Source organism: Chaetodon trifascialis, chromosome 6 (assembly GCF_039877785.1).
Source record: "Chaetodon trifascialis isolate fChaTrf1 chromosome 6, fChaTrf1.hap1, whole genome shotgun sequence".
NCBI classification, from domain to species: Eukaryota; Metazoa; Chordata; class Actinopteri; order Chaetodontiformes; family Chaetodontidae; genus Chaetodon; species Chaetodon trifascialis.
The window spans coordinates 17175276-17188820 of NC_092061.1; the positions used below are offsets into that span (position 1 = coordinate 17175276).

At 39.5% G+C, this 13545-nt stretch overlaps 1 protein-coding gene across 1 annotated transcript; it reads right to left on the reverse strand.

Moving 5' to 3' along the window:
- Window positions 1-73: 73 nt before the first annotated feature.
- On the reverse strand, window positions 74-9209 carry LOC139332184 (protein sax-3-like). Its single transcript, XM_070963917.1, has 15 exons — window positions 9106-9209; window positions 6325-6481; window positions 5795-5946; window positions 4366-4519; window positions 3922-4114; window positions 3335-3429; window positions 2972-3158; window positions 2514-2611; window positions 2246-2399; window positions 2007-2125; window positions 1162-1329; window positions 857-970; window positions 716-768; window positions 306-420; window positions 74-78 (listed from the first exon to the last, which is right to left on the reverse strand). The coding sequence occupies exons 2-15, from the start codon at window positions 6443-6445 to the stop codon at window positions 74-76; spliced, it is 1728 nt and encodes a 575-aa protein (XP_070820018.1). The 5' UTR covers window positions 6446-6481; window positions 9106-9209.
- Between the last annotated feature and the right edge of the window lie 4336 nt (window positions 9210-13545).

The window sequence follows — 13545 nt, forward strand, 5'->3', positions numbered from 1 at the left end:
GCACCTGAAAAATTGCTTACCCTGATTGCACATAACTACAGTAAATGTGGTCAGTAAAAGCTAAACCAGGTGGTCAGTCTGTACACAGTTTTACAGAAACACTCTCGATGGATCAATGCTTCCTGGAGACAGCTAAAAGCATCTGTGAGCTAATTTTTGATAGCTTTGTAAGTATGTCTACTACTATAGTCTGTCAATAAAATGAGTAAAATAGACAATAGACACCTTGATGAGTACATCATAACCCATAAAACTAATGGCTGGAGCTATATAAAGAAAACTAAGTTTTGTCCGTAAGTACTTACATGTGGCCTTGTTATGCTGTGCCTGCACATGTGGATGATGTGTTGTCTTAAGGTGTTGCTCCACCACAGAGTCACTGGATTGGGAAAATGGCAGTTCTTTGCCATTGTTGGTGCTCTAGAAAATTATGACAACAAAGATTCTTAGTTTCAGTGCAGGCACAATGTTTGGCACAATCGTAAGCCACATAACAAGTAATAAGCAGGTAATCAGCCACAAATATCAGAGCAGTGATAGGACAGCTGAAAGTCACCACAAATGAATTTGCAAAGAGCACGCATGATCAAGAATAAGTCACAGCTTCTGGATGGAGACTGCACATGAAAATCTAATACCGCATCTGTACACTGTTCTGAAAGCAGAACTACACTACATAAGCCACAGCAGAGATTATCACAACATCATTACTCACAGCAGACAAAACCAGTCTTGTCTGCTTGCCTTTATCAGCTGCATGATGTTCAGCTTAGGACAGAGGACAGCATGAAAGACAATCAGCAAGGATTTATTTGTCACTCTACCTCTGAAGAAGTAAGAGTGGATGTGTAGATACCTGTAACAATGAGGATGGCCCGTCTCTGATGTCGTCCTGCTCGGTTCTCAGCGGTACAGTAATACTCCCCTGCATCATAATACTGCACGCTGGAAATATGTAGAGCTCCATCTTCTACACAGGCCATGAGATAACAAGTCACAAATCACAGAGAGCTGAAACATATTCACATTCAGTTTAGATACTAAAGTATTCATGTGTGTTTCCTCTTCTTCTGAGGATGCTGTTGATGTTTGCTGCTGAAACAACTTCCAATGAGAACCTGGTGAAAATAATAGCAAAATCCATATACACTTTGGACTCACCATCAATGTGTGTGTCTTTAGTGGTTCTGATGGGGGGCTGTGTGTCTGCTCTGCCCCTGGTCCAGGAATATGTGATGGGCAGAATCCCTACAGCCCTGCATGGCAGGACCACTGAATCCCCGATCCCACAGCTCACCTGACCTATAAAAGTCACTATGATGGGACTCACTGTCAGGGAGAAAGAGGAAAGTGGAGTATTTTAGTGTTGGGATCTGCAGTTTCCCCTCCTTTTTGTCCTATTGTGCCTTTGCATCTCCCTTCCCCACTGGCTCCTGTCTTTCATGTGAGAGTCTAACTGCAGGGCGTGGCTGGCAGGTCTGGCCCGGCCTCCTCTTCTCCTTAGCACACCTTCTTCTAATCATTCAATCAAGATTCACCTGCTGCCACAGTATATAAGCACCAGCCTTCCACCCAGTGTTTGTCGAATTGCATGTTCATCCTAGTGGATGACAACCAACAGAGTTCCAAAAGTACTTATTGCTATTTTGGCCTTGTCTGCCTGGCTGACCCCTTTTGTTCTCAAGTGCCTGCCTTGTTCTCCAGTCTATGCCCTGTCAGTCTGTTTGTCAGGAATAATCTGGAGCTAAACTCTCTTCCTCCCTGTTCACTCTCTGCCGACTCACTAGCTTCTGTGTGTGGATCTCATACACTCGTCTGTTGCACATTCTTTGAACCTTCATTATACAATTGCCCTTTTTTTCACATACCGTCTCCATCTCTGACAACACACTTTTGTACAATGTGTCTTTTTAAGAGGTTTGTAAGTTTGCAAGTCAACTGGACTCAACCATTATTTTAGAAGCAGTTGGTACATTACATCACATTTAAGTTAGTATAACGTTTACCAGCAACTCGGAGCATTGCTGTGCTACGACTTTGGCCCAGTGTGTTCGAGGCCTCGCACACATACATTCCCTCGTCATAGCTCCTGGCTGACTGGATGTGGAGAGTGGCATTTCTCAGTCTGTGTGCGAAAGGTGTAAATGGTCATATACTATAAGGCAGATGTCGTTTGTAATTTACAAGACAAAAAATATGATGAACCCTCTTTCCTTTTCAATTAAGTCGCCAAAAATGAACTCACCCCAAAGCAATCTTGCCCCCAGTCTGCTTAGAGTGGCCTCTCTTCACCCAGCTGATGGAGGGTGGAGGGTGACCAGACACCTGACACTCCAGCACCACCCGAGCACCCACAGGCACCGTCAACACCTGGGGCCACAGTTTCACTGATGGAGGGGCTGCCAGGGGGAGAAGAGAACAAGACTTAAACTTATTATATACGCAGATGAAGCACCAGTTTGAGTGTCCACTGGCACAGTATGGAGTATGGCAGGTCTATTGTAGTGTCATACCCAAAACAGTTAGGGTTGCTCTTCTAGAGGTGAGAAATCTTTGAAGGTGGATGTTGGAGGCCCTGCAGAAGTAGCTCCCACTGTCATATTCCTGGACACTGCAGAGAATAATGACAAAACACGCAAGCTTGTAGTAACCATGAAAAACAAGAAGAACTAAGGATTTTACAGTATACTAATGCTATGAAGAGTTTTATTAAGAGTAGGTTTTGTAGTTGGGTAACTGCAATTGTTTCACTAAACATACAAAATTAATCAAACTGCATAATATAATGTAGAGGTTGAATAATGAACACCCTTATTAAAAGTTAACCCTTCATCATTATTTACCATTTCTCTTATATCTCTATTAACCACTGTTGATCCATCTGCCCACTATCATGCTCTCAACTACAGCACACAAAAAGTGCAACAACAAACCAAAACACTTACACATGCACACATACATGCAGACACACCTGTGGAAGAAGAGGTCTCCACTGGGCAGCACAGTGACATGAGCTGTGGGAGGGAGAAGCTGGTTGTTTTTGAACCAGGACACCTGAGCTGCTGGTCTGCTGAATGGAGGCCTGCAGGTGATGGTAACATTTTCTCCTCTCCTCACCGTCAGGTTTGTGGGCTGCTGGACGAATCTCCAGTCCATGTCTGGAAACAACATGTGTGTCATGTAAATGTATGTGTGTCATATTTATGTATGTACTTTTCAGTTTATGCTAACTAAAATAAATAGTGCAATAATAAATAATAAAAAATGTGAATAATGTAGCTCTTAATGAGTATAATAAAAATATTTTTAAGGGCATTTTTAAGGCATATGGTACCGGCTGCAAGAAGGAAGGCTGGCTGCGACTTGACTGACTCTTTCTGGTTCGATGCTTCGCAGTGATACAAGCCCTCATCCTCCTTGGTCACATTCCTGAAAACACAGCCAGAAATAAGACTTAAAATTCTGTCTGAGAGGAATATGAAAGCACTTTTAGAGCATCAAAACTCCAGACTGTGTGGATCACAACTTGTTAATTAAACATGGGTGGACACTACAGGAGGGACAGGGAAAAACATGACCTGTGCCCCTCAACATTTTGTAAACATAACTGTGTAATTCTAAATAATAATAATAATAGTAATTGAAGCTAATTATAGACACTAAAACAAAGATATTTGAATTCGAGCCACTGACAGACACTAGCAATTCCACATTACATAACCCACCTTTAGTATCCCCTTCAGGAACTGCTCTTGAAAAATGTTTATGGTCCTGCTTAATAGTGACATCAATTATCTGCCATTGATATTAAACATATTCTTGGACAAACTCCAAGTAAAACAAGCATAACATTTATAATGCATAGTGCTTGGATCGTCATTAAGAACTCAAAAACAGGAAAAAATTAATGTTACTCTGGACCTGAATGTGAGGAGCTGTCCATTGTTCTGGAGGCTGAACGAGGCCGAGCAGTTTGTGAGCAGGCAGCCGTCTTTGAACCAATGCACCATGGGAACAGGGAAGCCACGAACAGCACAGTGCATGGAGACCTCTGTTCCCACAGCAACAGTGGTGTTGTCAGGGCCCTGGATGATCTGCAGTCTTCTTGGGACCCCTACAAGGTGCCAACACTTTAATATATTAACCCCACTGCAAAAAAGTATGTAAATAAGTCATTCAATGTAGCAATGGTTCTTAAAAAAAGTAGAATAAAGATATTTTTTTAATGGAAATTTTTTCAATGAAAGCAACATTTTTGTGACCACATTCTGCCTGATGCTGCCCTCTTTCAATACTGACAAAAATACTGTAACTGCATTGAAGCAAGAACAATTGATAAATATAGAATAAAAAGCATAAACTCACCCTGCACAGTCAGTTTAGCTGCCTTGCTCCTCTTGCTGATATTCAGTAAAGGATTGTGTGTGACACAAATGTACATCCCATCATCCTCTAATGTTATGTTAAAAAGATGTAGAGTGCCTGAGGTCTTTTTCTGGCTACCACCTCCATACACACCCTGAACATGAAAAACACAAGCATACAGATGAATACATCTGGGTCAAAAAGTGCAATGGATTTCGTCTTCATCCTATCTTGATTAACAATAAATAAATAAATAAATAAATAAATCAGACGTGTGTCTAGTTTGAATCCACTGCTCTGTTTTGCAGGTTCTGAGGTTTTTTAGTGCCTCTCTGAAGCTTGTGACACCCTGACATTAAACTGCATTTGTATGCTCACCCAGCATTTTAGCCAGTGCCTTCGGTGTGCAAGCTCTATGGGCACAGGAGGTTTCATCGTTTGTCTTCCAAAGAGCTGCTTAAGCTCAGCTATTCCCAGCTGCCAAAAAACTGCAGTGTCAGGCAATGTTGGGCCACGTTTGAAACACTTGCACACTTGATTAATTCATTTTGTAAGCAAAGCCGCTTGTCTCACTCATCTGGTTCTTTATCTGTGGGTGGAGCTGGAGTCTGCCTCAGTGTCACGTGGGTCATGGAGACAGTGGGGAAGGGTTTTGTTTACACATGAGCAGTGGTGGAAGAAGTATTCAGATCCTTTACCTAAGTAAAAGTACTAATGCCACAAAATGTAACAAGTCCTGCAAGTAGAAGTATTTATTCTGCAAAAAAATGATCCCTGTTAGTGTTTTATTACTGTCACTACGATTCCATAAAAGTTGTGATACTGTGTAAAACATAAAGAAGTCTTTCCTGACAACAGTTTTATGAAGTGTTCCCGAGCCCATGTAGTAATTTTCCAGGCAATTCAAGTTTTTTAAATAATTTTTTTCAGCTAAAGAAGTAGGAACATTTTTCAACCTATAAATGACACTTAATCCTTCACTTTATCAGAAACATTTAAATTCAGAATCACAAAATTTGGAGAGGAAAGGAAACAGTACAATATTTGCCTCTGAAATGCAGTGGAGTAAAAGTATAAAGATGCAGAAAATAGAAATACTTGTGACATACAAGTACCCTGAAATTGTACTTAAGTACAGTATTGTACTAGAGTACATGTACTTAGCTCCATTCCACCACTGCACATTGGTCACATACATAGGCACTCGGCTGAGGCTGGCGACATCACAGCACCACCTGATAACCATCACTATTAGTAGCCATGAAAGGTCCAGCCTATTCGCCGGATTTCCAAATCCTGAAACATTTGAAGGGCTTTGCTGCATTGTATTTCTGGCTGGTTTAGAGAGAAGTCCTACGAGGAAAATGGAGTTTGATTTCCCTTCTAATAACCTGTCACATGGATCAGCCTAAGCTGCATTGGTGCTCACCTGAATCTGTCTACCTCCTGTGACCAGTGTGCCATCTTTGAGCCACGTGATGCTTGCAGGAGGGGAACTTTCACCTGACACACACTGGAAGAAAACTCCCTCTCCCTCTCTGACTGCCTGGTCCTGGGGACTGAAGAAAACATCCTCCAAACCTGGAACACACAGTATAAATAACACATGAACTCAAGAACTGTATTTAAGTACAATTTGAGGTACTTGTACATTACTTATGGGAAGTATTGTACTTTTTACTATTCATTTAACTGCTATGGTTAGAAGTTACTTTGATTTTAAAGGATCTGACTACTTCTTCCACCACTGGTCACCATTACTTCATAATTATTTCATTGGAGTATCTTTATACAGTATGTTGGCATTTAGTAGATTTTGGCTCAGGTATCAGATAAATCGAGACACATTCATTGCAGTGTAGTGCTTAGTCAGTTTATCTGTGTACTCAACTAATTATTCATGATGTTAACCGGCCAACAAACATCTGGTGATTAACAATAAGAGGACTGTGAACTCACCCAATTGGGATGAGACTGCCAAGCTGGACAGGATGAGAAAGCAGAGGTGAGAAGTCATCTGTGGGATCGTCCTAATGGAGACATAGACATGCATCCTACTGCAGAGCTCCCTGGGAGCCATGAGGAAACCACCATACAGCTTCTTCCATGGTGTCAGCTGGGAAAGTGTGCACACATGAAAGACAAAGCACTCAGAGCATGTAAATAACAACGTAGTTACATGTGCGAGGTAATGAAAGCTACTGCATATGGTTATATGTTAGACAAGGAGGTACAGAAGTCTAACTGAGGAGATTCAGGATGTTGAAAAGGACATGTCACGTTGGTTTGATGGGCTAAGCTTGTTCTTCAGCTCTGTCTCACTGTATTAGGTAATTACACAAGTACGTCTATAGTGAAACACATTAAAGAGAGCTTCATTTGATTATAGCATTAATGCTATATTAACTTCATAACAAACTCAACTTTTACATTTAAATTCATAATTTCTTTTACAAAATAATGTGCGTACAACACCCTAAGTGCAAAAGATTCACTTATTAGAAACAATCAGTAAGAAGAAGTGTCATCTAATTTTACAACCAAACCATATTTTATACATCTAAGTAAATCTAAATTAAAACAACAGTAACACTAAAACAAACCCTTGTCCTGGTTGGTGTTGGGTTTTTTAAAGTGATTCTGAGTTGGCATTATGATGAAAAAACACATCCTATACAACAGCTGTCATTTTAAGACAACAAACAGCATTGAACCTATCGTTTGCATAGATTCACTTTTTATCCATTTCTAGCAAATGTATTCAGCGGATGAATTTAACATTACTCTCTTTCTCTCTCTCTCGTTCTGTCTCTTGCTCTTAATGCTTTCCCCTCCCTTTTCCCTTTGCTTCATTCCTATTTCGGTTGTGAGTCTGTGGCACCACAGTGAGCTCAGCTTTGTCCTCTTTAGTCCCTTGAATGGGCCCAGCCACTTTATAGAGCTCGCACTGTGGCCCTCCACTCAATGAAAGTGACATGAAAAGAGGCTGCGGAGCTTTGTACTATGAAGATCAGTTATTGGTCCTCTGCAAGGAAAGCTCTCCGTCTGATCACATAGGCTTTCATGATCCTCAATATGGCCATGTAAGGGCTGATCCTTTATTGTCTACACATGGCACAAATTGCAATGCTGAATTTTCACGAGTAAATATGAGGGGATATTGAAGGGAAACATGCCAAAGACATAGTTTTGATCTTAAGAGGCTTGTTTATGATTAAAGGGTTGAAACAGAATGTGTAATGATGAAGATTAACGGGATCGTTGTGCTTTCAAGAATGCAAGAATTCACAGAGAGAAACATATATATTTTGTGTCAAACGTATCAGTTTTAGGCAAAGACTGTATTATCAAAATTGATATTAATCAGTTTTACATCCAAATCTAGCACAACTTTGGCCAAATTTCCTAAAAATCAGCTAAAGAAAATGCAAATGAATGTGAGTTCTCATCCCTTAACCTTATGCACATGTCAGGAGTTGGACACACTGAGATAAACACTTGGCGGTGCTCATTCTCCAGTCTGGTGCCACCAAATTGTTGCAGAAGAAAAGGTTGCAACAAGATTGCATAATTAGAAGAAGCGCGGCAGCCAAACCTCAAACAATGGAAAACTGTTTAGAAAATGTAATGAAATTTTTTTTCTTTGTTTCGTGAGTTAATTTGAGGAACGTCACAGTTTCATCAGTCCTCAGAGATCTGATATTTCTACAGGCGCTGAATATATTCATCATGTAGAAATTTGAATAAAAAAATCTAAATTAATCACAAAGTGTGTAAAAAAAGAATGGTGGAAACTGTGAAACCAGCAATGCTTGAATCGATGGAATAGATAAATAAATAACTTGATTTCAGACATTAGGACATTAGTAATCACTATTGAACTAAATGCATGAATGAATTGCTTGATTGGTTCAACAGGGCTTGTGGCTGGATGCACTCTCATAAAGCTAAGAGCCTGTGGGTGTGTATTTGCTTGACTCACAAGGCTTCCCACAGATCATTTACACTGTTTAGCATTTCATTATGATGTTTTTAGCCCACACACTTACTTGTGTCTTTCAGAACAGATTGTTGAAGGCATAATATTCATTGTTTTATATTTACTCAATCGCTACAATTAGACAAATGAGTGAAGATGCTGAACTTGTATCACCACTGAATGAAACACACCTTGAAATGCAATCCAGCCTATTGCATTGCACTGTTACTGCTCATATTGTTGTATTATTAATTTAGATTGAGAATAGAAAAATATAATCAACAAATACATTTTGGTGTATTAGTATGGAATAGGATAATACTTATTCATCCTTCGGTGAAGCTGCCCATCTGTTTATATAGTAAAGAAAAAAAAAAACTCACATTTGCCAGCTGCAACATTAAAAGTAATGTACTTGAATGCATCAATAATCACAATACATTATTTTGACCAGCCTATTACCTCAAGTATAATTTGATGCTAATACTTTTGTACTTTCTCTCAGTAAAGATTTGAATGCAGGACTTTTCCTTGTAACAGAGTATTTCTACACAGTGGTATTACTACTTTCACTTAAGTAAAAGCTCTGAATTGTTAGCATGACAGCATGCTGCACTGAATGATCAGTGGACATAAAGAAGTAAAAAAAAAAAAAGGTGCATCAGACTTCTACAACTAAATACAAGACAACATGGAGGCTATTTTCACATTTTTATCAATTCCAGTAACACTGAAAGACAATTTAGAGTAAGCATACTTACTCTGTACGTGTCCAAGGATGGTTTCTGTGTTGGTTTGCCATCAGTCCATTCGTCGTTTCTGTAGTCTGTGCAGAACCTCTGTTCTCCTCATGCATTTGCTGAGCTTCCACCTGGGAGAGAACAACGAACAAAAACCACATCAATGTGCTAGACACCCTCCACCCCCCTTCACACGCACACGCACACGCACACACACGCAGACCATTCTCATTCAAAGCCAACAGCTGTAATGAAGCACAAAACCCTTAATTGTGTACCCATTATTTAGACAGTAAACAGATGCAAAAATGATAACACACTACACTCTCCTCACAAAACAATAAATTAAAATGTGAAGCCAAGTGTCCACTGATTGTAGTGAGTGTGAATTATGATATTAGAAAATGTGGACATTTTCAACCCTATATTATTTGACTGTAGAATTGTTTGTCCACTATGACAGAAATGGTTTATGCAATGTACTTTATGTTCCTATTCATGTTTGCACGTTCTCTTTCAATACAAAAAAAAAAATGTATATGCCTCTGTAAATACACTACATTGGCAAAAGTCTGTGAACACACAAAGATTTCATGCATATATCATTTTAAATCAATAGGCATTAATCTGTTGCCATAACAGCATCCACTATTCTGACAGGGTTTTGCACAAGGTCTTGGAACCAGGCTGTACAGATTTGTTTCCATTCAGCCACAAGAGCATTAGTGAGGTCCAACACTGGGTATAGTAGGAGTACACAGTAGCAGTTGCACTTCATCCCAACAGTGTTGAATTGGGTTTAAACAAACACAGGTTGGAAGCACACTGTTGTCTAGAATATGTATAGCATCATCGTATTCTGTAGTATTCAGACTTGACCTTAATTGGAATTGAAGGCTTTAGATCGAAAAACCCCACAAAGGTGCACAAAAGTATGTGGACTGGGATCTGTTTGTGTCTTTATTATTTTATCTTTTTTATGGTGATTTTAAGTATCACAATAAAGGCTGCTGTGCAAAGAGTGTACCTTGTCGAACAATATTTGACGTGTTTGACTTTCAAGTTACAGTTCTTTCTGTCTCATTCTGAGCTGACACTTTTCATTTTTTCTCCTTTGCATGGCGAGCAGTAGTGCTCATAGCTGCAATCCTTCATCCTTTTGGTTGTGGACCAAACAACTTCCCACATTGCCAGCACAATATTGTGTAAGCAAACATCACAGTGACACTAAACCAATTTTTAGTGAATGAAGAACTGGAATGTTGGCACAATGATCGACACCTAAGCAGATGTGTCAATTTAAAGTGTAAGTGCTTGTTAAATGTAGGTTAATGGGGATAATAATGACTGCTACACCATCAGTCAATCAATCTGGGGAGAGCATTTGTGGACATGCATTTAGGAAGGTGGTTCATTAGCATAACTAGAGAGATTTCACTGTAAAAGATGTCTATCCTTAGAGCCATTAAACCCATATTACATTGTTTACCTCTATCCAAAAAGGCAAGTTCCAAATAAAGTACAGCTGTCAACAAGATCATCATCTTCAAATTTAAACAAAATTGTGCACGGACATTCATGGTTCCAACATGATGAATCCTGATTATCAATTATCTTCTTATCAAACGCAAATGTGAGGTTAACATTTGCAGCTCTGAGTGAAATGCCTCGACAACCATTTCATTGAAAGTTGGCTAGGGGTTAAGGTGAGTGACTTTGGTCCTAATAAGCTAATTTTAGCATGCCAACACACTAATAAGACAGTGAACATGGTAAACATTTTATCTGCTAAACATCAGCATGTCAGCAATGTCAGCATGTTAGCATGCTGGCACTGCCAGCATGACGTTAGCATTTAACTCACTGTGCATAAGTACAGCATCACAGAGCTGCTAGCATGGCTATAGACTCAGTCTTGTTTCAATCATACAATGACCTTTTTTTATATTAAAAGGGGAGAAAGTACAATAAACAGAGCGGTGCATGCAGTGGATTCTGTCTCACTTAGTCACATGCATGGCTCCTGTGAACATACTGTAGTCTTGCTCCCACATGTCTAGTGGGGCCAGATGAAGTCCTTGCAAATGTAAATTGACCATCCATTCAGCATAATCAAATGGAAATTAAAGTACAAATGCACCGATTTCTAATCTATGCAGGAAGGGTCATTTTAATTAAGCAGACAAAGACTGATTTAGCAGGCGAAATGTAACATTGTTGGATTCAGGACAACATCAAACACATAAATCCACCAAAGGAGGTGAAGCGTCCCAGTTCTACCAAAAAATCTGTGTGAGAGCACAGTTTATTCTACATTTTAAAAGGGGTGTCTTTGTAGTGAAGACCCATTGACTTTTCTCAATGCTGAGAAAAGGTGTTTATATACTGAAATGTATTGATTATTATATTTGTGATTTTATCAGGCCATAAGGATGGAGAACTCCATCCCCTGTATATCCTCAGCCTCGTCCAGCACACTTCTTCTTTTCCTTGGCTTTGCATGTGACAAATGTGAATCTTTGAATCATAGTACATAGATTACTTCGTTACTTGCACTTACCTACTCACTTGCAAATAAAACAAGATAAGATAACCATTACTGATCCTAAGGGATCTGTTAGATCCTCACTGATACTGGCTGAAATGCAGACAGATCATCTGAGATATATGACACGATGAATATCATCAATGAAAAATGTCATTTTGTAACAGTTTTACTGAGTTTTAGTCTTGTTTTACTCATGAAAATAAGGTTGTCCGTGGATATTTTTGTCATAGTTTTTTGTGATTATCCTGTTGATGTGAGGTGTTTCCTTTTTTTATTGAAACACCTGACAATGATGGAACTCAACAACAACTTCTCATCAGGTTCAAGGACATTAAAAACACAGCAAATATCCATAACAAAAATTTACACTCACACAAAAATACAATATGAATACCAAAAACATGTATTCCACAGCTACCACTTAGGACATGGAGGTCATGTCCTCTCTAATATTTCTGGGAATTTAGGGGATTACATAATATCATAAAGGGTTTACATTTCATCAGTACCTGGTAATGATGTACCTGGTAATTTTTAGACCATAAGGTAGAAAAGAACATTTACAGAAGATATAATCTAAAGTCCTTCTTTAAGTACTCATAAGATTTACCTGAGATTTTTTTTTTTGCAAATCAAAAATAATTGTACTCATGAACTCAGTCACTCATTTTTTTTTTTTTTTTTACAAATCTTGGCTATGGCCCTGCTTTTGAATGATTACAGATGGGACATAAGTACGTTTACAAACATCTTCCAATCTTCCAATTGACCTGAATGCCGTTTTGGAGCAGAGTCATGACAGCAGCGTGAGAGTCACACAGATGAAAGGTGAGAGGAGGAGGAAGCCTGGAGTGATGAAGATGGGCTGGGCTGCTCCGTGGAGCTCAGTTAAACAGAGAGCCTGTTCCAACATCTTGTGAGTCTCAGCACTAACACCTGGAAAACATAAGACAAAGACTTATGTGCTGAAACATGGCCTGTTTCATGCTGTCACACTTTATGAGGAGACCTTACCAAGCTGGGACCACTCCTTCCAGGCATTCAGAAATTCAGTATCGTGTTCCCCCCCAGAAACTGCTGAATGTGAAACAAATGTCTATTCATATCCACCATTCTGAAAATGTCCTCATTCATTGTCCTGTGATGAGATGATCTGCTCTTACCTTTGGAGTGCTCAGTCAGCAGAAGTTTCAAATCTTTGAGAGCCCGGGTGAGGTTCTCCAGTCGGTGCTGCAGGTGGAGGTTTTCCTCTTTCAGAGCGTGGATGGTGTCGTGGAGCTCATAGGCTGAGCTGCAGTGTGAGAGCAGAGAAAGCAACCACAAAACTGTGGTGACATTAAAGATGGAAGACATTGTAATAGTAATTGGAGATGTGTGATTGGATGTCTCTCAAATCTGCTGCTGGTCACAGTGCCGTTGAATCCCTCTGCAACTCCAGAATGTCTCAAAGTCAGGTGAAAGTGTTAATGTTATTCGAGAGCTGGTCTGTTTCTGTGTTGACATTGATTCAGTAATGGGCAGCTCAATGCTCTGTCTGCTGACCACTCTCGAGGATCAATTGTTTTCTTTTGGATCCCAGAGCCCAAATTGGAGAAACACAGAGACATAGAGTTAGTTTTCGGGTTAATAATTCTAACAGCTTTTCAGTAAGCACAGTATTGCTTCTAGCTAATGAATGAATTGTAAATGACAGAAGTGTGATGAAGTTAGAGCATGAAAAGCACCTGCAGACCTGTGATTGGTGCACCGGAGTAAAATGTAATTAGCACAAAAATAATCATTTAGGGTTAACATATTGTATATAGACGGTGCAAAATGACATGAAATTACATTTATGTGACTACTTGTAACATGTAAAATTTCTTATTTAAATGTATTAATTGGCAGATGAGTCATTTACTACAGAATTGGCT